Source organism: Bufo gargarizans, chromosome 3 (genome assembly GCF_014858855.1).
Source record: "Bufo gargarizans isolate SCDJY-AF-19 chromosome 3, ASM1485885v1, whole genome shotgun sequence".
Taxonomy (NCBI): Eukaryota; Metazoa; Chordata; class Amphibia; order Anura; family Bufonidae; genus Bufo; species Bufo gargarizans.
The window spans coordinates 22,079,579-22,103,954 of record NC_058082.1 but is presented as its reverse complement, the minus strand read 5'-3'; the positions used below and the strand labels follow the sequence as shown (position 1 = coordinate 22,103,954).

The 24,376-nt window shown below is 46.7% G+C and overlaps 1 protein-coding gene across 1 annotated transcript in view; it reads left to right on the top strand.

The window, feature by feature from the left end:
* The window catches only part of CNTN5 (contactin 5), a 579,181-nt gene that overhangs the window by 446,757 nt on the left and 108,048 nt on the right, over positions 1-24,376 (top strand). Inside the window, exons 16-17 of the mRNA XM_044285392.1 lie at positions 78-236; positions 11,994-12,143. Coding sequence (XP_044141327.1) covers positions 78-236; positions 11,994-12,143 — 309 coding nt within the window. The remainder of the gene's footprint in view (positions 1-77; positions 237-11,993; positions 12,144-24,376) is intronic.

The window sequence follows — 24,376 nt, the reverse complement described above, 5'->3', positions numbered from 1 at the left end:
GATAGATATGAAATAGATAAAAAGATTATTATGATTATTATTATTATTTGATTTCATCCCAGTGATTTGTCTTGCAGGTCCGCCTGGTTCACCTGGGGTGGTGATTGTGGAAGAAATTACGGAAAGTACGGCCACCTTGTCCTGGAGCCCGGGTGCTGACAACCACAGTCCCATCCTCTATTACAACCTGCAGGCCCGCAGCCCTTTCTCGTTAGGCTGGCAGACCGTGAAAACTGGTGAGCGTCACCTCTGCTCATACAAACAAGCTGGGAGGCAGCACATGTATTACTGGAAGCTTAGAGTAGAGTCTATCTGCTGATGTAGACAGGATATTATAACACAGTCCTGAAAATGAAGCAGCATAGTCACCACCTGTGGGATATTTACTGTGTTTATTACTTTTTGGTCTTTTTTGTTTTGTCTTATTCCATACATTGTAGAAAAAAACATTCTGTGGTTTCTACTGGGAAGCTGTCTACAAGCTGCTGTTGACAGATCTTTCACTTGTATTGTGTGACCATAGTTAGTGCTTTGAGTACATAATGGGGTCCTGATGTGATGACTATTAGCACCGTAATACAGTATTTTACTTGATGACTACCCAGGTCAGATATTCCTGTTAAGACGTTACATGAGACTAGTTTAGTAAATACTTTTATTACCCAAGAATAACAATTTTTTCTTAGACGTCTGTGTTGGGTTGTTCCTCTGTTATTCCTCTTGATTACTTGTGAATAAAACGATAACTGGGGGGTTCCCATTCATCTTGTCATAGAGGCCTGTCGGTACACATTGTGATAGTGTTCGCACTGATTAGACAGTGTCAGATTGAGTAAGGACCCCCCCCCCCAACTGGTAACACCTAGCTGTCAATGGATTCATGCATTTCTAGGAGGGATAACAGAGGAACAGCACAACACACAGCTCTAAGAAAGGAATAGGAGATGTATTAGATTGATGTGTCATGCATGGTGACAGGTCCGCTTAAAGGGGCATTCCAGGATTTTACTATCCCAAGGATAGACCATGAATATCTGTTCGGCAGGAGTACAACACCCCACACCCCTGCCAATCAGCTGTGCCCGAATTGGAGCAGTGCTGCAGTAACCAGTTCTGTCCATAACGCAGTGGATGGCGCCATATGGTTTCAGCACCGGCTTCTGTCGCCAGAGCTACTGCAGAGCAGTTGATTGGTTAGGGGTGCAGGGGGTTGAATCCCCACAATCAGATATTGATGGCATATCATGAGGCCATCAGTAGAAAAATGCTGGAATGCCTCTTTAAGGGGGTATGATCCAATCGCACAAATATAAAAGTCACGTTTTTTTTTTGCATCATTAGGGTGTGTGTCCCTCATCCTCGTATCTACCAGCATTCTTCCGTTCCCATGCCCCTGCCCTTTCTCCGATGGCCGTACGTCTTGTTTTAATCATAACTAATGTTGACTAAAGGTTGAGCATCCCTTTAAATGGAAGGGCGGATGGAGAACAGCGAGCAGACACCTCGGGTGCTGCTTAGAGGGAAAAACAATAGGATCGTGTGTGAACATGAACTAATTTCTCCCATAGGGAATAGGCACAAAACAGTGGAGCGTTCTCCTGGGTCCCCCTGACAGTACCTGTGGGTTCAGTGCATTGTCTGCGCAGGAACAAAGGATCCTCACTCTACTTTTTTCCTATTTTAAAGTCAGCGCTCTAGAGCTTTCCAGCGACCTCATTAAGAGAACTCCACTTTTACTTTAACCCCTTCTTACGTTTTACTACAATTTTTTTTACTAATTAGTTTTTGTGCACTTTTTAAGAACCCTGGCATTTTATTTTTCCACCCACACAGCTTTTTTTTTTTTTTGCAGGACAAGACTCTGTTTTAGGGCAGATAGGACGTATGGAATAATGTCTATTCCTTTTTGGGCGGATGACCAAAAAAACTGCAATTCTTCCTTTTTTTGGTTATGTTCATGTTAATGATATTACAGATGTGCAGATGACAAATATTTTTAATTTTTTTCCTTCTTTTATATAGAATTGTGTAAGAGAAACAAGTGTTTTGTCTTTTTTTCAATTAGATATTTTTTTTCTGTACATTTTATTGAACTTTTTTATTCTTTTTTTTGTCCCACTATGGGGCTTGACAATGTGCTACCTTGATTACATAATACAGTGCAATACTCCTGTATTGTAGTGTATCATACCTGTCAGTATTGCAGGCTCTGCCTTACTCCTATTACTACTATTAGGCCTCATTCACACTTCAGTGTTTGGTCAGTGATTTCCATCAGTGATTTGTGAGCCAAAACCAGGTGCAACTCTAAACACAGAACAGGAGCAGATCTTTCCCTTTTACCTCATGTCTGTGGAGGCTCCACTTCGGGTTTTGGCTCACAAATCACTGATGGAAATCACTGACCAAACACTGAAGTGTGAACGAGGCCTTAAGGGGGCACAATGGTTATTACTACTATTAGGCCCCTTGCAGACGAGCGTGAGCAGATTAGGTCCGGATGCGTTCAGTGAAAAATGCGCGATTTCGCAAGCAAGTTCATTCAGTTTAGTCTGCAATCGCGTTCAGTTGTTAAGTTTTTATCACGCGGGTGCAATGCGATTTAATGCCTTTTGCACCCTCATGATAAAAAACTGAAGGTTTACAAACAACATCTCTTAGCAACCATCCGTGAAAAACGCATCGTATCCGCACTTGTTTGCAGATGCGATGTGATTTTCACGCAGCCCATTCACTTCTATGGGGCCAGCGTTGCGTGAAATCACAGAATATACAACATGCTAATAGGTCCGGATTCAGTGCGGGCGCAATGCGTTCGCATCACGCATTGCACCCGTGCGGAATACTCACTCGTGTGAAAGGGGCCTTAAGGGGCATTAATACTGTGACGGAGGCAGAATGGGGGTTATTTCTGTGAAGGGGGCACAAAGAGTGCATTACAACTGTAAAGGGGCACAGAGAGGACATAACTACTGTGAGGGGGGCACAATGAAGGGATAAGTACTTTAAGAGGGCACAATGTGGGCATAACTACTGTTAGGGGGCACACATCTGTACAAAACTACTGTGAAGGTTGTACAATGAGGGCAATACTACTGTGAGGGGTACAATTTTTTTTAAGTATTGTCGGGGGGGGGGGGGGGTTGGGGTGCCAGAGAAAGGACCCGCTCTGGGTGCCAAACAACCTAGGCACGCCACTGACTGCATTATCTAAGGTGTTAAGAAGCCAGGATCGGAGTTATGTCCAATCCCAGCCATTGCTCTCAGATGTACGTTACAGATGATGCACACTGTGAATGGCGCTGTCATGGCCTCTGAAGCCACTTTATTGCAGTAATGGGTTAACATATTTCCTTAAGTAATTTAAAGGGGATAGCTGGGAATTAATATTGATGATTAAAAATAATAATAATTTGTCGTAAAATATGGGGCTTAGCGTATGTTCTACATGACCTGGCAGTGATTGAGTGTAAATCATACTTACCGCCTCCATTTGCTCGCGATTGGGCCAGCCGCCACCATCTTGATTGAAGATCTCGGCCGAAATCCCGTGCGCGGTGATGTATGACGTCACCACGCCGGCCGCAAAATCTTCAAGCAAGATGGCGGCGGCCAGTCGCGAGCAAGTATGATTTATTTATTTTTTCTGTTAATTTTACACTGTGTTATTACTCTCAGATGCCGCAATCATGTATGAACGCGGCATCTGAGGCGTACAATGGTGGGGGCGGCGCTTTCGCAGCTCCCTGTCATTGCACCCGCTACAAAAAAAAAAATGCGCTTTGTGATAAAGTAATTAGTCATGAAACAAATTTTTGGGTAAAATTTGTTGAAGAAGCCGAATCGAATTTTCCAAAACTTCGCTAAATACGTAAATAGCTAAAATTGCCCGTGTGCTAACGATTACCCGCCTGCACCCCTTTTTCATTAGCATTTATTTTCTAAAGCAATTTTTCATCACGGCCCCGATTCACCCCTCGCGATAGAAGTAGGCCACAGGTAAAAGCACTTTTTTTTTTTTTTTACTTCAATTCATCTTCGATTGTCATCTTGTGGCTAACTTAATGAGGATGAATTGCTCAAGCAAAGCTCAGTACCAGTGCCCGGAAGAAAATTAATTGCGTAACCTCCATACAGTATCTGCAGCTACAATTCTTCCCTGTCTTTTGATAGCATACAATAGCAGATGGTTAACAAGAATCCCCTGTAGGGATATAGAGAAATGTGGCTGGCATGGCTATTTTTTTATTTTTTTTTCTAAAAGTGCCCTGGCAGACATGCATCATTATCGAAGGAATTTCAACGTATCATTAAAATAAAAGCTGCTTCGAGACCCTCCGATAAGCAAAACCCAACCGCTTACCTAATCTCATCAGCTACAATTGCAAAAGTCCGCGTCTAATTCTGCAGTCACACTTTATTATATGGAATTGCGGACATTTAATGGGATGTATAACAATGACATCTATCTGCAACCTTCAAAAATTTCTGCTTTCATCATTTCATATGGGTGGGGGGGGGGCAGGAAACCTGCGGACTTCCGATGTAAATGTAGTAGGTCAAGTCATATTTGAAATTGGAACGGGGGACAGGGACATAGAATGATTTCTCCTTTCTATTCTGGATTTCAATTTGTTTGGCAAAATAGAAGGTGAGCTTGAGAATATGACAAGCCGATTGTCAAAAAAAAAAAAAGGTGTCGGAGAAGGATTTAATGAGCGCTTATTCCCCTTTATTAGAGCAGTGATGTTTGTGACGGGAAGGACAGCATGTTTCCTCAAGACCAGGGATGGTCAACCTGCAGCCCTCCAGCTGTTGCAAAATTACAACTCCCAGCATACCCTAAGGCTGGGTTCACACCTGAGCGTTTTACAGCGCGTTCCTACGCGCTGTAAAACTCTCAACAAGGAGAAACCAATGCTTCCCTATCGGCATGGTTCTCACCTGGGCGTTTTACAGCGCGTACAATCGCGCTGTAAAACGCCCGACGCCCTAAGAAGTACATGAGCTTCTTTGGGGCGTCTTGTCGCGCGTTCCCGTACATAGACTTTCGGGAACGCGCGACAATGGGCGTTCGCTTGTCTCTGTATGCGCGATTGCAAACGCCGGTACAATCGCGCATACAGAGCGCTCCTTTCAGAACGCTCAGGTGTGAACCCAGCGTAATAGCCATAGGCTGGGAGTTATAGTTTTGCAACAGCTGGGGGGCCGCAGGGTGACCATCCCTGCTCAAGACAAATCCCTAAAATCAAGGTCTACCCTGTAATATAATGTCAAGGGTAAGACCCAAATTGTCTGCTAATGAATTTCCGAATATGCTGTATATTTATAGTGGTCGATGCTTCCTTTTCTTATATATAGTCCTAAATCTCCTGCATGGACATGGGGGGGACATTTATGAAGACTGGCGTATTCCTTCTGTACTGCCAGAAGACGCGCCAAAGAAGCGCAGACCGAGCAACAGACATTTCTATGCCAGCTCCCTTGCAGGCATAGATTTAAGCCATTTTCCACACCAAAAACTAGTGTGGAGAACGATAAATGAACCACCCTCTTCCCTGCCCACACCACGGCCCCCTTTGTTTGCCACCACGGAAAAGTGGCATGAGTGGGGAAAAGTCACGGATTTTACCGCAATCTGTGGTGTGTGACAAAATCTGCGACTTTAATAAGCCACTATTGTAGAGTATATCATTTCAAAAGTCCCCCATGGACAGGATGTTTTTTTAATTTTATTTCAAAGCGAGCCTGTCACCAGGAGATTCCCGGATAGACCAGGCACCATGCCTCGTAGGGCTAGCTTAGCTGAATGTAATGATGCCTTTCACTTTAGCGAACTGTTGCGTCATTCTGGATAAAAATGTGTTTTTAATCCATAGCAAATGAGCAGTTAAGTGCACTGAGGGCAGGCCCAAGCCACTCTGTGCACCCCTTGCCCCTGCTGCTTCCTCCGCCAGCCCCTCTCCCTCCTTCTTGATTGATAGGGTCAGGTTCCTGCATAGTCATCTTACAAGGCCCTGTCAGTTTGTTATTCCCGTTTTAATGATTACATTTAGTTACTTAGAGAATATGTGCTATTATATAGTTTGTATGCTATGGCCATAGCTACCAGTAGAGAATGGTTGGCAAGGAACAGGGCTAACCACCCAGTTCCTCCCCTCTTGGTAGGACTGGGCTGATCCTGTTTCCTGCCAGGATTGGGAGTTCCTGTGAAACCAGTGAAGGGAGAGGAAGCACGTATTCTCCATATAGATCAACTTAGTTCAGACTTAAGAACAGACTTGAAAGGAATCAGACAGCAGAGTGACCAGCTGAGACCAGCATTTAAAAAGACTGTCGTAATGTTAGGGACTACGACTAAGACACTCATCACTCAGAATAATACTAGGCCAGTACAATACAGGTGCTAAACTGCAGCCAACCATCCTGCCTCCATAATCCTTACTGGTGCCAGAAAAGCTCTTGGAAACTGCTGCTATTGAATGTATATGAAGTTACACTTTCCAGGTAGTAAAAAAGACTATTCTACATTTACTTCTGGACTCATTCTTCAAAACTACATTTCCATTGCACCAATCCTCAGGAAGCAACAGTCCAAGGGAGTACATCGTGACACTACCACTCCCATCCTCTACACAGTCTCCTCCAGAGCTCACTGCATATCCATATAATAGCGTGTCCCTAAAGAAAAAAATGGTACAGCCCATTTTAGTCCTGTAAAATGCATCCATAGGAAAGTTGAATAGGACTAAACATAGTGTCAGTGCACCGTCATGTGACCTGGCTTTCCATTAACTGCCCAGTTATCTAACAGGTAAATAGTAGTGTAATTGTAATAGTAGTAGTAATAGTACTAGTAATAGTAGTGTATTATGGAGCAAAACAAGTATATACAGTATCCCAACCTATAGCAGCACTTTATCATGTTGAAGCATGTGTCTGTGTTGAAGCAGATCTGTATGTTTTTTTTTTTTAAACAAAACTTTTTTAACAACAAGACAAATCACCTAAAGACAGGCAACTATTTTACATCACCTAAAAACAGGTGGCCATGTAACACTGTTGCTTACTGAATCTCAGGGATTATATGATGTGAAGAATGTCACATGAATGATGCCATGTTTCAGGTAGGTCATGGATACATAACACAGGACTGATACATGGGCTATACCATTCTACTGCATATAGGGGTCAACTACAGAATTTTAAATACATGTATGATTTAAATTCATTGTATGATTTCTTATTATATAAACAAATGCCCCTGTATGTTGGAGAGGAAAGAGCTAGCAGAGGAAACAGGAGGAGCAAGGGTCCACAGAGTGGCTTGGAACTACCCTTGGTGCACTTATCTGCTCATTTACTTATGGAGTAAAAGTTCCCCTCCCTCTGTCTAACTGCTCAGATATGGAGATCGCTATTAACCGAGGCATTTCAGAGTTTTAAATGGCCAGGATTGGAGTTATATGAAATCCCGGCCACTGAAGGTGGGAATAAGCGGTGTAACCAGCCAGCACCTGGAGGGGGATCAGCTCCTGAGTCTGCTCCATACTCTTTTTTTACATTTTTGTACATAAGGGTGCTCAAAGGGGTTGCAGTTCAATTCTAGCTACTTGCAGCCATGCACATGAACCCGTCCATGCAGGTAGTTGACAAACGGGGCCGGAAGTCCAATAAGGACAGTCTGGAAGCTATGATGACTGAATGCTTTGTCTACAGGTCCTGATGACTGGGGGACAGAATAAAAAAAATAAAAAAATTGGTCAATTTCTTCTATCACCAATGGTGCCTTTTCATAACCAGAAAGTTTTTCGCATGCAGTCCTCAAATGTTATTTTGCTTTGACAAATATGACTGGATAGAAATGTGAAATTATAACTGATTGGGTGGCTATAATTTATAGAAATTATTCTATATATTTTCTAAGCCTAGACCATGGCTTCCAGACTTGTTTACACAATTTTGTGTAAGGAGGCAAATCCCAATCCTCCAAAGCTGTGAAATACTTGCTGCTCCGCGGTGTGGACACTGTTTTTCCAGTGAAGGGTAAAGTTCTTGATCTCTAGCATACTTTTTATCGCTACCTGAAGCAGTAAATTGCCTATGTATCAACACTTGGAAAATTGGATCACAAACCCAAATGCCTCCAGCCATCAAGCTCTTAAAGAAAAGGAATAATGTTAGGTTCGGGGAACCCGAAAGGCTTTTTATAAATAATGGAATAAGAAAATGACTGCGGCGCTTTCTCACTTTTATTGCTAAAACTAATATAATCTGTCTGAAATGTAATAACATTTTGTATAAAACAACGTATTAGAAGCACCTCACTTCTTGCCCCTGCTAAGCTGTAGTCAGCTGTTTACGGCTTCCTATATTAAAGACATATTTTACAGGTTGGTAATATTTTCATGAATATATTTTAGTTTTGCAAGAGTTGGATCCTGCAAAACTAAAGTTGTCTTTTATTTTATTTTTTTCAGTTTTTAAGGGTACTGTCCACTCTGGAAATCCCTGACCCCTGAAAATAATCTGATCATAGAGTGCAATGTTACTGGGACACCAGCAATTAGATGTAACCTGCAGGATTACCTTACGATTACACGTCGCGCCGACCAATCATTACACGGTGCTACACGCACCGCCCCCACACCTGCGCGTCGGCCAATCACCACCTCCGCTTGCAGGTTATGGTGTGCTCTCCACGTCGGAGCGCCGCCATTACTGTTCGTGCGTCACACAGCCGCACAGTACCAGCACTCTCAGTCACAGACAGCAGCCGCTGCCAACAGTGTCAGCACCACCAGTCAGTGCCAGCCGTCTCAGCTATTAGTCAGTGCCACCAGTCACAGTGCCAGCTGTCTCAGCCATCAGTCACTGCCACCAGTCACAGTGCCAGCAGTCTCAGCCACCAGTCAGTGCCAGCCGTCTCAGCCATCAGTAAGTGCCACCAGACACAGCCACCAGTCACAGTGCTAGCAGTCTCAGCCACCAGTCAGTGCCAGTCGTCTCAGCCATTAGTCAGTGCCACTAGGCACCAGTGACAGTGCCAACAGTCTCAGCCATCAGTCAGTGCCACCAGTTACAGTGCCAGCAGTCTTAGCCACCAGTCAGTGCTAGCCATTTCAGCCACCAGTCAGTGCCAGAAGTCTCAGCCACAGCCAACAGTCTTAACCACCAGCCACAGCCACCAATCTCAGCCACCAGTCAGTGCCAGTGCCATTTAATATAGACTGTTCCTACTAATGTTTTTGCACTACTGTTCTAGCGCCCGTTATTGCATGCAATAAGCATGAACAAGGTGAGTTACAAACTGGTGCAGAAGCAGAGAGGACCCTGCCCACGAGGGCTTACAATCTACAAGGGATGGGGGAAGGATACAGTAGGTGAGGGTAAAGCTGATCATATGGCGGGATAGTGGCAGCAGGGTTACTGTAGGTTGTAGGCTTGTCTGAAGAGGTGGGTTTTCAAGTTTCTTTTGAAGGTTTCTACGGTAGGTGACAGTCTGATGTGTTGGGGTACAGAGTTCCAGAGTATGGGGGATGCACGTGAGAAATCCTGCAGGAGACTGTGGGAAGAACAGATAAGAAGAGATTAAAGAAGGAGGTCTTTTGAGGTTCGGAGATTACATGTGGAAAGGTATCAAGAGATCAGATCACAGATGTATGGAGGGGACAGGTTGTGGACGGCCTTGTGTGTCATAGTTGGTGTTTTCTACAGGATTTTCTGGGCCATGGGGAGCCAGTGAAGGAACTGACAGAAGAGACAGAGGACTAACTGGGAAGGATGGAGATGGATTAGTTAGGCAACAGAGCTGAGAGGAGGAGTACGAGACTGCTAGATGGGAGGCCACAGAGGAGAATGTTACAGTAGTCTAGGCAGGAAATGATGATGAGTTGAGATGTTATTTATAGGTGCTCACTGGACCTCAGCTATAAGGCGTCACATGAGCAATCAGCTGATGGAACTCAGGAGGGACAGTCTTCAGATAGACTGATTTTTATCCATGTGTATCAAAAAAACTGCTGAAAACATTTAATAAAAAACAATTGAAAAATAGATTTTTAGCCCAAAATGAGTAAAATGCAATCGTAAAAAAATTGCTCCAAGGGTGTCCCTAACGTGTAAGGAAACATGTATATTTGGATCAAATGGCATAATAAGTTGAACCATTTCAGGGCCAGTTCTAGGTGAAATGGGACCTGGGGCGAAAAACAATAAGGGGCCCCCCCCATGACACTTGCTGACTTTTACGTCCCATATTGACTCTGGAGATTTAATTTGTGGACGTTCATACAGAAGAAACTGTATATTGTGGGGCACAGTGTATGTTATATGTGTATAACAAACATATTTCACATGAAAACTTACAATTACTTGGCTTGGCCCTTGGGGATCTCGGACACCACTTCCACACTTTGGTCGGGGGCTCGGCGGAGCTGATGTTGTGTTTTATCCTAATGAGAAAGATTTCATAATAAGGATTTGGAGAAGGGGCAGAGGGATAGCAGAGCAGGGAGAGGCTGGCGCTGCTACTAGGGGGTCATACCATGGCGGAGTAATAAAGCCCACCATAATGCCCCCCCAGTAGTAATAATTCTGCTTATAATGTGACAGTGCAAAAAATACCCCCTTGTAATGCCCCCAGTTGAGCTAATGTCCCCATAGTGCCCCCATAATGTGCCAGTATAAAATACCCGTATATAGTGCCCCCAGTAAATGCCCCCATAGTGCTCCTCTCCCCTCTCCCTCCTAGTGCCCCCCATAATGTATCAGAAAAATGCCCCATATATAGTGGCCCAGTAGATGCCCTCAGTGTCCCCCATAATTTGTAAGTATAAAATACCCCTTCTTAGTGCCCCCGTAGATGACCCCATAGTACTCCTCTCCCCCCTTCCCCATAGTACCCACCATAATGTGTCCCAGTATAAAATGCCCTTATACAGAGCCCCCATATAAAATACCCGTTCTTTGTGGCCTCAGTATATGCCCCTATAGTGCCCACCAATAATGTGCCAGTAAGAAGTGCCCCCATAGTACCACCCAATAATGTGCCAGTAAAAATTGCCCCCAATAATGTGCCAGTAAAATGTGCCCCCATAGATGCCTCCCAATCATGTGCCAGTAATAAGAGCCCCCCACCATCATGTGCCAGTAACAAGAGCCCCCCCCATATCATGTGCCAGTGGCCAGAGGCGCCCCCTTTCATGTGCCAGTAGCCAGAGCCCCATGTGCCAGTAGTCAGAGCCCCCCTCATATCATGTACCAGTAGCCAGAGCCCTCCCCCCATCATGTGCCAGTAGCCAGAGCCCCCCATCATGTGCCAGTAGCAAGAGCCCCCCTCATATCATGTACCAGTAGCCAGAGCCCTCCCCCCATCATGTGCCAGTAGCCGCAAGTATTGTACACATATAAAAAAAACTAAAAAAAACACTTATACTTACCTCCATCACACAACGATGCGATGCAGTCAACTGCCGGCCTGTGTCCCGCGCTGTACGGCTCAGGCGGCGCGATGACGTAATTGCGCCGCCTGCACTGGCCTCGGATAGGCTGCCGACCTAGTGCCCGAAGCCTATCAGAGGAACAGGGAAGGGACACACCTCTCCCTCCCCTGCCCCACAGCACAGCATCTGTATCGTCGTCCTCAGGACAGCAATACAGATGACTCTGGAGATAAGCGCTTCCACAATGCGCTCATTTCCCTGTGTGACTGTCCTGCCGCCGCTGCCCCCACTTGCCGCCACGAAAATATAGTTAGTTGTGGGCTGGCGGGGGCCCCTAAGGACTTTGCCTATATGGAAGCGCCGGCCCTGAACCATTTAGACCTTTTTCAACCTTACCAGCTATGAAACAAAGTTGCTATGCAATGAGCATCCTCTTGGGTTGCTAGAAAGGGGAACTGTGGAACAAAAAAATCTGATTTTTATATTTATTTTTCATTGCCTTATCTATAGTATTTTACTGATGTGATTGATAACTTCTGTTTTTACCAGTGCCTGATGTTATAAGTGGAGACATGGAATCAGCCATGGCAGTTGATCTAAATCCCTGGGTGGAATATGAATTTCGAGTGGTAGCTACTAATAGCATTGGAACTGGAGATCCCAGCATACCATCTCGAGTCATCAGGACTAGTGAAGCAGGTAAAGTAAAGCAGTATTTCTACTAATTAGAGAAAAATCTAAATTAACATTTTGTAGTCTACAGGTTTGACAATTATTTTGGGTAGATTAAAGTATTTCTACAAAAATGACCCCTATTTGCTTTTTGGCGCAATTTATTAATCTTAATCTCTGTCTGATCCGCAACACAAGACACTTGCAGGAGCAGAACCTGGAAGAATAAAACTTCATATTCAAACTACTCCAGATTATAAAAGCTCAACAAAACATATGTTTGAGTTGCTCTTTCAGCCCCTACCTAGTATTTTAGCAGGCCTGAAACTTACAGTCATTAAAAGGGTTGTCCGGGTTCATAGCTGAATTTCACCCAGGCAGCTCCCCCTAATATGAGCATCGGTGCATTTCCTGCTCCGATGCTCTCCCTTGCCCTGCGCTGGATAACGCCCAGCAGTGTGTTCGGTGACGTCACCGGCTCTGATAGGCTGGCTTTAGTGCTGCCCTAGCTGTTTTACAGGCTAGGGCAGCGCTAAAGATTGCCCATCAGTGCCAGTGACATCACTGCTGGGCAGAAGCCTCCGCCTAGCTTACCCATAGAGGGCCTGGTATGTCACCAGATCTCCTGAAAATGCCTTTGCCCTGCACGATTCAGCGCAGGGCAAAGGAGAGCATCGGAGCATGAAATGGGGGAAAATATGGGTGTGTCCGGGTTGAGCTGTGAACCTGGACAACCCCTTTAATAAAGAGAATCTATTTATATCTTGTTCAAAGTATAGTACTTCGGGTAGACTTTCTTATCCTTCTAAAATGTAGACAGTGTAAACTTAGATATGGAGTCTAAAAACGGGCCAAATTTATCACAATGGCTCTTGTATGTATAGTTAAACACTGGGGGAACCAAGTGTTACACAGTGTCCATTCATATCAATGATTTGTCTTTGTTGTGGACAGGACAGGTCCTCCAGAGTGAGCGACACTCTTTTTTATTGCTCTCCACTATGGCCAAGAGATGAGGTTGCTGAACAGATAATCCCCTCTATACAATAATAGGGAATTAGGGGCGTACTGGCCATAGACTCTACAGGGAATTTTCCTAGTGGGCCGATGCCCAATAGGGCCATCTGAGCTCTCCTCAGTGTTCCTGGGTGGGCCATACTACTGGGGTAACTGTAGAGGTCATTAATAGAGGACGTTCAAGCAGATTGCTGAAGGTAGGGCTGGTTTGATGTTGTGGCCCACATCACACCTCTTAAGCCCCCCCTACACCATTTCAATATTAGAGACAATTGGAGGAGGAGGACAGAACGTGGCAACTATTGAATGGCCACCACAAAGGGACAGTTTCTGGGGCGATATTTTCTCCTGCACTGTGGTATTTGGTTCGGTAGGATGGTACTCTGTGATGCACTATGGTATTACTGAACCTGCCAACTTGTATTGGCCCCATCTACTTGTGCTGCTCCAGTTTCTGTCAATATGGACCCACCTACAACATTGGGGAAACTTTTTTTTTTTTTTCCAAGGACACTTTAAGTTCTCAGTCCGACCCTGTAGGATAATATTAAAATCGCATTTCTAAGCTGAATTAACCCAATGTTATCAGGAAAGATCCTGAATATACTATTGTAGCACTACAGGACGGAGTGTCATGTGCGCTGTTTAAGCCAATATTATTAGACGGCTTGGCTACGGTCTGAACCCTTGCATCTTGCATGTTTTGACATACTGTTACGGGTGATTACTTCAATGCTTCATCCTGCAGGCACTAAACTTCTTCTGGAAGTAAGAGATAATAGCAATAACCATATGGGAAGCATATAACATTAACATACATTGGTGAAATGGAAGCAGAGTTAGGGATCCGGGGAGGAATCTTAATTGCTATTACCAAAGTCAATATGCAATTTATTTTCCCCTTCTCAGACATAGACATAATTGCCAAATGTTTTACTGGGGATGTGATTGCCTGTCTTCAGGTCAATATAACTATAACTGTAGGACGAGTATTCCAGCCGCTTAGAATTCAATAAAGATTCAACTCCGCAACCCCCCCCCCCCCCAAGTTCTTCTCCCTTTTATGTAAGTACGAGCGCCCTTCACAAAAACAGCATCATGTGAATGGAATGAAGAGTGGAACCACAGTGTGTAGAAGGCAGCGAGGTCAGGGCTCTTCTAAAGACTGCAAACTGTGAAGCTAGCAGAAAGATTCCCTGTTCTTCTGCCATATAATTTTTTTGTTGTGGAGCAGGACTGATAAAAGGGAGAACCATTGTATTCTGTGAAGGAAAAAACAACCAGACTAATCCACTATATATTGGACAGTCAGAGTGATGACAAAGTCTATTTATGGACCAAGTCTGGACACATAAAGACCTAGAGATCGATAGATAGATAGATAGATAGATAGATAGATAGATAGATAGATAGATAGATAGATAGCTAGCCATAAAAACTCCACGGCACTCCCAAAGTCAAAAGTAGAGTTCTTTAATCACCAATGCGACATTTCAGTCCTCTTACTGGGACTTTTCTCAAGTAGATAGATAGGAGATAGATAGATAAATAGATAGATAGATCCTAAAGAGGATAGATTCCCATAGGAAATCCCTTCCCCCATATTACAGAGGAACCACCTAACAAAACGTATACCGATCCCCAGGGACGTAGCTAAAGGCTCATGGGCCCTGGTGCAAGAGTTCATCTTGGGCCCCCCTTCCATCAGTGCTTTGTGGCCATGGACAGGGAAGCATATAGCCTTTGTGCTGCCTAAGTCAAAAATTGAAACAGCAGCCCCTTCATACCAAATTCTTTACCTAACCCCTTCCCTCCAGCCAGAGGTATAACTTGACCTGCATGCACTTTCTATAATACCAGTGTCTTCTTATGAGAGTCTTTGGGCCTCCTCAGGCTCCTGGGTCCGGTAGCGACTTCTACCTCTGCGCTCCCTATAGCTACACCCCTGCCGATCCCCTAATTCCATTTGCTGTTAGCCTACACCATTCCAGAATTGGAGCCATGTTTTCATCCCCAAAGGTGTGATCCTCCCTTGTTTTTGCTTGTGTTGGTTTGAAGGGGGGAAGCCTTGGAGTCAAGCACATGGTACAGTCAAGTTTACAGGATATGCTGTTTTTAGGGTGCGGAAGGAAAATGAGGACCAAGTCAGATTTAAACCAAGGTCTTACATAGAATAGAGGGTACCAAAAGCAAATCTCGAAATGACCCCCAATTATGTTGCTGGGTTTTCCACCTTCACACCATTTGAATAACCCTTTTTGGAAATTCCTCACAATGTAGCTCTTGTTGAGGGGGTCCTTTAGAGGTTCTCACCTCTAGTGTTGAGCGAACCCGAACTGTAAAGTTTGGGTCCGCACCAAACTTTGCAAATTCGGGTACCAGGACCCGAACTTTGCCAGAAAACTTTGTGTTTGAGTTTGGTGTTTGGGCATTTAATAAAGCCTGTTGAAAGGCTGCAGGGTAGCCAATCAACAAGCTTGTGAACTGTAGGCACTTAGAAGCCATCACAGCCATGCCTACTAATGGCATAGCTGTGATTGGCTGGTGCATCATGTGACCCAGCTTCTATAAATGCTGGATCACATGTAGCACCGCCCATCAGCTCTGAGTAGTGCAGGAATAGGAAGCAGGCAGCTGAATTGAGGGAGAGTTAGGGCTCTTTCACACTTGCGTTCTTTTCTTCCGGCATACAGTTCCGTCGTCGGGGCTCTATGCCGGAAGAATCCTGATCAGGATTATCCCCATGCATTCTGAATGGAGTGAAATCCGTTCAGGATGCATCAGGATGTCTTCAGTTCCGGAACGGAACGTTTTTTGGCCGGAGAAAATAGCGCAGCATGCTGCGCTTTTTGCTCCGGCCAAAAAAACTGAAGACTTGCCGCAAGGCCGGATCCGGAATGAATGCCCATTGAAAGGCATTGATCCGGATCCGGCCTTAAGCTAAACGTCGTTTCGGCGCATTGCCGGATGCGACGTTTAGCTTTTTTAGAGTGGTTACCATGGCTGCTGGGACGCTAAAGTCCAGGCAGCCATGGTAAAGTGTAGTGGGGAGCAGCATACTTACCGTCCGTGCGGCTCCCGGGGCGCTCCAGAGTGACGTCAGGGCGCCCCAGACGCATGGATGACGTGATCGCATGGCACGTCATCCATGCGCATGGGGCGCTCTGACGTCACTCTGGAGCGCCCCGGGAGCCGCACGGACTGTAAGTATACCGCTCCCCCGCTCCCCGATCCTACTATGGCAACCAGGACTTTGATAGCGTCCTGGCTGCCATAGTAACACTGAAAGCATTTTGAAGACGGATCCGTCTTCAAATGCTTTCAGTACACTTGCGTTTTTCCGGATCCGGCGTGTAATTCCGGCAAGTGGAGTACACGCCGGATCCGGACAACGCAAGTGTGAAAGAGGCCTTAGGAATCTGGCTATTTGTTTTGTGGGTGACCTACAGTATAAAGATTTTTTGCGGGTGCAATACACCAACTTTGCACCCCTGACATATGTGACAGTGAAATTGACATTTAGTGGGTGAAATATACCCAGTTATTGTGTGAGGTACACCTGTACTGCATACGTGACAGGGAAATAAATATAGTTAATCCGTCTGTTAGTTCAGCGGGTGACCTTAAAGAATGAGGAGAGCATCAAATAAGGGACGTGGCCCTGATAGTGGTGCGGCTGGTGTCGGTGGAGCTCCTGTTGCAGGGAGAGGACGTGGTCAATCTGTGCCAGCTACAAGCCCAAATGATACACCTTCCTCAGGTGCACGTAGACGACAAAAACGTCAGCGTTATTTTGTAGACCCAAATACCGGTGTATGAATGGTGAGGCCAGAACAAGTAGAGGCAATAGTAGATTAGGTGTCTGACAGTGCCTCCAGTTCCTTCACATTGTCTCCCACCTGGTCCCCTGCTGAAAGCGCAGAGTGGACACCTGCAGCCCATGGGCATCTCATCTCTCTTTCACCTCACCCCTATGCAAATCAGCCAAGCAGTCTGAGCCCCAAGTCATGCAGCAGTCTCTTATGCTTTTTGATGACTCTGCTGGCGGGGTTTCCGTGGGCCGTCCACCTAGCCCTGCCCCAGAAGTAGAAGAGATTGAGTGCACCGATGCCCACCACTTATGTTTCAGGATGAGGACATGGGAGGACCACCGCAGCACGTCTTTGATGATGACGAAACACAGGTGCCAACTGCTGCGGCTTTCTGCAGTGTGCAGACCGGCAAGGAGGGCATCGGTGAAGAGAGGGTGGAAGATGATGTGGAGGATGATGAGGTCTTACACCCCACATAGAATCAAGGTCATGCGAGTAATGTGTGCAGTTCGGAGGAAGAGGCGGTGGTCACACAGCGCCAGCCGCACAGCAAAAAAAGGGAGCAGGGTGCAAAAGCCGAACTGGCATGGCAGTTCTTCAGTCAATGTGCTGATAACAAGACGCGAGTGGTTTGCACGCAGGGCCGTCTTTAATATTGATTGGACCCTGGGCAAAAATTTATTTGGGCCCCCTGGATCCCGCCTTCCCACACCTTAGCAGGCAATCACGCCCTCCACCACAACACACACACAAAAGATCCAAGCATCTGGTAGAGTACAGTGAATGACTGTAAATACTTCCAGTTCTGAAGACTCCAGCGGCTCAGGATCAGTGCTCTGGGCAGCTGGGATCAGGCTGGAAGTGGGCACCGCTCTGCAGGAAGGAGACCAGGGCTTGGTTCACCCTAGTGTTACAGTGCACCCCAGCACCCCACAGTATGCAGTATAGCACCCTATAATATACAGCAACCCACAGTATGCAGTATAGCACCCTATAGTATACAGCACCACACAGTATGCAGTATAGCACCCCACACTATACAGTACCCCACAGTATATAGTAGAGCAGTATAGTAGCCCACAGTATACAGCACCCCACATTATACAACACCTCACAGTATACAGTATAGCACCTCACCGTATACAGCACCCCAAACTATGCACGATACAGCCCCTCCACACTATATAGCCCCCCACACTATACAGTACAGCAGTATAGCACTCCACAATATACAGCACCCACAGTATACAGTATACAGCCCCCCACAGTATACAGTACAGCAGTATAGCACTCAACAATATACAGCACCCACAGTATACAGCCCCCCACACTATACAGTACAGCAGTATAGAACTCCACAATATACAGCACCCACAGTATACAGTATACAGCCGCCCACAGTATACAGCCCCCCACAGTATACAGGCCCCCACAGTATACAGCCCCCCACAGTATACAGGCCCCCACACTATACAGCACCCCACAGTATACAGTATACAGCCTCCCACACTATACAGTACAGCAGTATAGCACTCCACAATATACAGCACCCCACAGTATACAGTATACAGGCCCCCACACTATACAGCCCCCCGCACTATACAGCCCCCCACAGTATACAAGCCCCCACACTATACAGCACCCCACTATACAGTAGTTTACAGTATATTAGCATAACAGCCCCTGTCACCTTTTTCTGATGTAATCTAACAAAAAAGCTCCACAGTTAAGGCAAACTTCTACAGCAAGTATACATCACCCCACATATATAGAACACCTCACAGTATGCAGTATAGCAGTATAGCACCTCACCGTATACAACACCTCAAACTATACACGATACAGCCCCCACACTATACAGCCCCCACACTATACAGTACAGCAGTATAGCACTCCACAATTTACAGCACCCACAGTATACAGTATACAGCCCCCCACAGTATATAGCCCCCCACAGTATACAGTACAGCAGTATAGCACTCCACAATATACAGCACCCACAGTATACAGTATCCAGCCCCCCAAACTATACAGTACAGCAGTATAGCACTCCACACTATACAGCACCCCACAGTATACAGTATACAGCCCCTCACACTATACAGTACAGCAGTATAGCACTCCACAATATACAGCACCCCACAGTATACAGTATACAGGCCCCCACACTATACAGCCCCCCACAGTATACAGCCCCCCACAGTATGCAGGCCCCCACAGTATACATGCCCCCACAGTATACAGCCCCCCACAGTATACAGGCCCCCACACTATACAGCACCCCACTATACAGTAGTTTACAGTATATTAGCATAAAGCCTCTGTCCCCTTTTTCTGATGTAATCTTCACAAAAAAAGCTCCACAGTTAAGGCAAACTTCTACAGCAACACTCCTGGTAGAAAGGACCTTGATGACCTCATAGCCATGTGACCAGTAGTATTGCTAGGTTACTGGTCACATGGTGACGATGTCTTCTTAGGTCCTAGAGAATCACAGCTCTCACAGTACGCTGCCTGGAGTGCTATAGGCAGGCACGGCAGGCATGGCATGGCAGCACCCTCTGTGTAGCTGACAGCCTTAAAACCGGGGCAGTGGCTAGCAGGGCTCAAGAGGCAGCTGCCTTGGGCCCCCCAGGAGCAACTGGGCCCAGGGCAGCTGCCCCTTTTGCCCCTTGTTAAAGACGGCTCTGTTTGCACGCTGTGCAATCAGAGCCTGAAGCGAGGCATAAATGTTCTAAACCTGAGCACAACCTGCATGACCAGACATCTAAGTGCAATGCACGAGCTACAGTGGAGTAGACACCTCAAAAAACACAAAAGATCTCAGGCTCTTCCTGCTTTCCCTTCTGCTGCAGTCTCAGCCTCTCCCCCCCCCCCCCCCCCTCTGGAGTGAGAGTGGCACCCAGCAAACAGAGGATGTGGCAGCAACACAACTACCTCCGTCACCATCACCAAGCATCTCCACACTGTCCCATGGAAGCGTTCAGCTGTCCATCTCCCAAACACTGGAAAGAAAGAGGAAGTACCCCCTACCCACCCGCGATCCCTGGCCCTGAATGCCAGAATTTCAAAATTCCTGGCCTTTGAAATGCTGTAATTCTGTCTGGTGGAGACGGAGACTTTAAAAAATCTTATGGCAGTGGCTGTCCCACAGTACATGGTCCCCAGCCGCCCCTACTTTTCCAGGCAAGCCATCCCTGCCCTGCATAACTAAGTGGCGGACAAAATTAGGCGTGCACTGCTCAATACCATCTGTGGCAAGGTCCACATAACCACTGATACGTGGACCAGTAAGCACGGGCAGGGACTTTATATCTCCCTAACTGCACACTGGGTAAAAGCAGTGGCAGCTGGGCCTGAGGCGGATAGTAGTTTGGCGCATGTCCTTCCGCCACCGAGGATTGCAGGACATTTCTCTTTGCATCCTGTTGCCTCCTTCTCCTACTCCACTTCCTCCTCTACCACCTCCTCATCCGGTCAGCGTAACACCTTCACCACCAACTTCAGCACAGCCAGGGGTAAACAACAGCAGGCAGTTTTGAAACTCATCTGTTTGGGGGAAAAAACCCACACCGCGCAGGAGCTGTGGACTGGCATGGAACAACAGACCGATGAGTGGTTGGTGCCACTGAGCCTCAAGCCCGGCCTGGTAGTGTGCGATAACGGGCGAAATCTCGTAGCGGCTCCGGGCCTAGCCGGTTTGACGCACATCCCCTGCCTGGCGCATGTGCTGAATTTGGTAGTGCAGAGGTTCCTTAAAAATTACCCCGATATGTCAGAGCTTCTGCGAAAGTGCGGGGCCGTCTCTGCACGCTTTCGGAGTTCTCACGCTGCTGCTGCTCGCCTGTCAGCGCTGCAGCGTAACTTCGCTTTCCAGCTCACCGCCTCATATGCGATGTACCCACACATGCTGGAGAGACTGTGCGAGCAGCAGCAGGCTATAGTGGAGTTTCAGCTGCAGCACACACAGGTGAGTCGCTCGGCGGAACCACACCACTTCACCACCAACGAGTGGGCCTCCATGCGCCATGTTGTGCTGTTTCGAGTACTGCACCAACATGGCCAGTGCCGATGACGCCGTCCTCAGCGTTACTATGCCACTTCTATGTCTTCTTGAAAAAACACTTTTGGCGATGATGGAAGAGGATGTGGCACAGGAGGAAGAGGAGGAGGAAGAGGGATTATTTCCACGGTTATCAGGCCAGTCATTCACAAGTGGTTCGGAGGGTGGGTTCCTGCACCAACAGAGGCCAGGTACACAACTGTCGAGCCAGGACACAGTTCTGGAGGATGTGGAGGAGGAGGATGATGAGGAGGAGGAACCGTGTTCACAGCACCCAAAGCAGCTCATGGGCATCACTGGAGCATGGCTGGGGGTATACAGAGGACACAGACGATAGACCTCCCACAGAGGACAGCTTGTTGTTGCCTCTTGGCAGCCTGACACACATGAGCGACTACATGTTGCAGTGCCTGTGCAATGACTGCTGAGTTGTCCACATTCTAACCAGTGCTGATTAGTGGGTGGCCAACCTGCTGGATCCGTGCTACAAGGACAACGTGTCATCCTTAATCCTGTCACTGGAGCATGATACAAATATGTGCTAGTACAAGCGCACGCTGGTAGGCGCGCTGCTGATGGCATTGCCACCTGACAGCGGGGGCTCAGTGGAAGCACAAGGCGAAGGCAGAGAAGGAGGAAGAGAACGCCAATGCAGCTGAGGCACCGCCAGCACCTAAGAAGGCAGGGTTAGCATGGCCACAACAACCAGCACCACCAGCTGATAAGGAACGTCTTAGCAGGAGGCAGCATTTCTGCAACATGGTGGAACAGTACGTCTGCACATGCCTACACGTACGGACGGATTGGTCTGCCCCATTCAACTTCTAGGTCTCCGTGGCCTGAGCTTACCCTTTACGCTTTGGAGGTGCTGGCCTGCCCTAGCACGGCAGGGGGGTAATCACAGACAAGAACAGCTGCCTGTCCACAGCCAACGTGGACAAGCTAACATTCATTAAAATTAACTAGGCATGGATACCACAGGACTTGTCTGTACCTTGTGCTGAGTAGACAAGTATACCGGCCACACCCAGCCATTGTCATACTCCAGCGGACTTTTTCTTTGCATTCTCTTTTCTATTTCCCAATGTTTTGGGGTCTTCCCAAATGTAAGCCCTCTAGCCCTTACTATGTCTATTTTACAGTCATTTTAGTGCCCCAAAGTTTGGGTCCCCATTGACTTCAGTGTGGTTCGGGGTCAAGTTCAGGTCCCGAACCTGAACTTTGAGCTGAAGTTCGGCCGAACCCGGCAAACCCAAACTTCCAGGTGTTTGCTCATCCCTACTCACCACGCTTCGGGAAAGTGAAGGACCAACTAGGTCTACACTCCTTCTCCCTACGGCCATATGGTCTGCTTCTATGGTGTGTATGTGTCACGACCATGTTTATGGCCGTGACTCCTTGGGAGCCGCATACAGTTGCCTGCGGTTTGGGTTGTTGTCAACCGCAGCTGGAGGCATAATGTTGTTTGCCTCAGGTGTGGTTGCCGCGGACAACAGGAGTGTGTGCGGTTGCCTTGGAGTTGTGTGCGTGTTTGTATGCACTTTTGTATGTCTGTGTGCACTCTGTTTTATGTTTGGTGTGCACTTAGATCTTTCCTTCACTGTGGTTGCCCGTGGCAACGTTTGGTTGTATGTGTACATGTGGTGGCAATGTCCCGGCCTTCGGGCTGACTCCCAGGACATGGTTGCCACCCATGTCGTTGCCTGCGGCAACAGCCACAGTGTGTTCTTGTGTTGGACACTTTCCCTTTAAGTTGGTGTTTCTCTTCCCTGGTGCTGGAAGGGTTAACTCCCTTCCCAGTGTGTGTGTGTGAGTCACTGGGTGTGTCTGATTGTTGGGTGTGGCTACATGGGCTATAAAGTCTCAGTCCAGATCAGTTCTCTGGTGGGGTACTCCAGGCATGTTGCTGGAGTCGTCCTCCTGGTATCCTGTAACCATCCTTCTAGTAAGGGCCACCCTTCCGGTCATAAATCCATAACCTTGATGTTTTGTTGATGTCCTATGTCTTTGGTTTTTAGTACAGCTATGGATGTCCTGGTTCCTGAGTGTTCTTATGTGTGTGCTGTTTGTCTTATGTTTGTGTGGACAGCGTTTTCTGAGCACGGGTTCCAGTCAGCAAGGCTGTGGCAGGTTAATGTGGAACTGTTGGGTTCACCTGTCATGTCCATAGATCTGTTTATGTTCCCCATCTCCATGCTGCTTGGCCAGTGAGACTCCTGTTCCTCCGTGCCGAGAAGGAACAGGTCGTCTTACCCTGCTCCTTAGTTCAGGGCCATCCTGAGGGCTTGTAGGGACTATTAGGTTCCAGAGTATGAGCCCTCCTACCATCAGGGTCGGCTCATACGGACAGGAGACAGGGTCAGTGTTAGGGACGCAATAGGAGGTGACCTGCTCCCTAATTCTGTTGCCCTGGCCGAGTAGCGACCGGACATCTTCTGGCATCGCACGGCTGAGGATTTTCCCCATCCTCAGGCGTGACAGTATGCCAGAGAAAGTCTTCTCTGTCAACCGATATGCCCTCCGATGCCATAGAAAATAACGGAAAATGTAAATTACAGCTTGACCACAAATACCTTAGACATACATTACTATATATAATGTACATAAAGCACCGAGGAAAGTCCCTCGCTCTCTATGCATAGAGAAAACACACAGCTTTGTGCCTTTATGACTAAGGTCATACCCAAATTACTCCTTGTATCATTACTATTAATCATTTATATAAGCCATCAACAGTTGGGGTGCTATAAATATGCAAATCAAGCATAGATATTTAGACAGATGCAAATAACGAAGATGGTCATATTCATGAATATTCATTGAGCTCCATGTGGTGTAGGTGATAAAAAATAAGTGTTACCAGTCTGCATATATTTCATTTTACAAGTCTCTGTTTGCAGTCTTCAGCAAAGGAGCCCGATCCATTCATGACAGATCCATATGCAACTAGAACAGCTCTTTATCTTCACCGCCTGGGTTATGATGGCTCCCCAACTGTACCTGGACTGGAAAATATGCTGGGAGATTATAAATAAATGGCGGTGATAAGAATGACTGGCGTGTAAAGGATTTGTGTCGTTTGGATGCAGATCTGCAGATGGTGACTACAATAGCATACCAGACACAGAGCTTGACGACATAGACATTAACGGAAGCAAGAGAATTAGGGCAAATAAATCACCAGAAAATTATTAGAGGACTCTGGCTTCATTGTAAACATTTAGGGGGTCATTTACTATGCTGAAATATGCCTAAATTAGGCAACGGTTAGTTGTGCCGCTATCTATGACTTCACCTCGCTGACGCCAGGTCTAAAATTGTGGGCATGGTGTGATTGGGGAAGGTCAGAAGTGGTCTTACATTTAGAA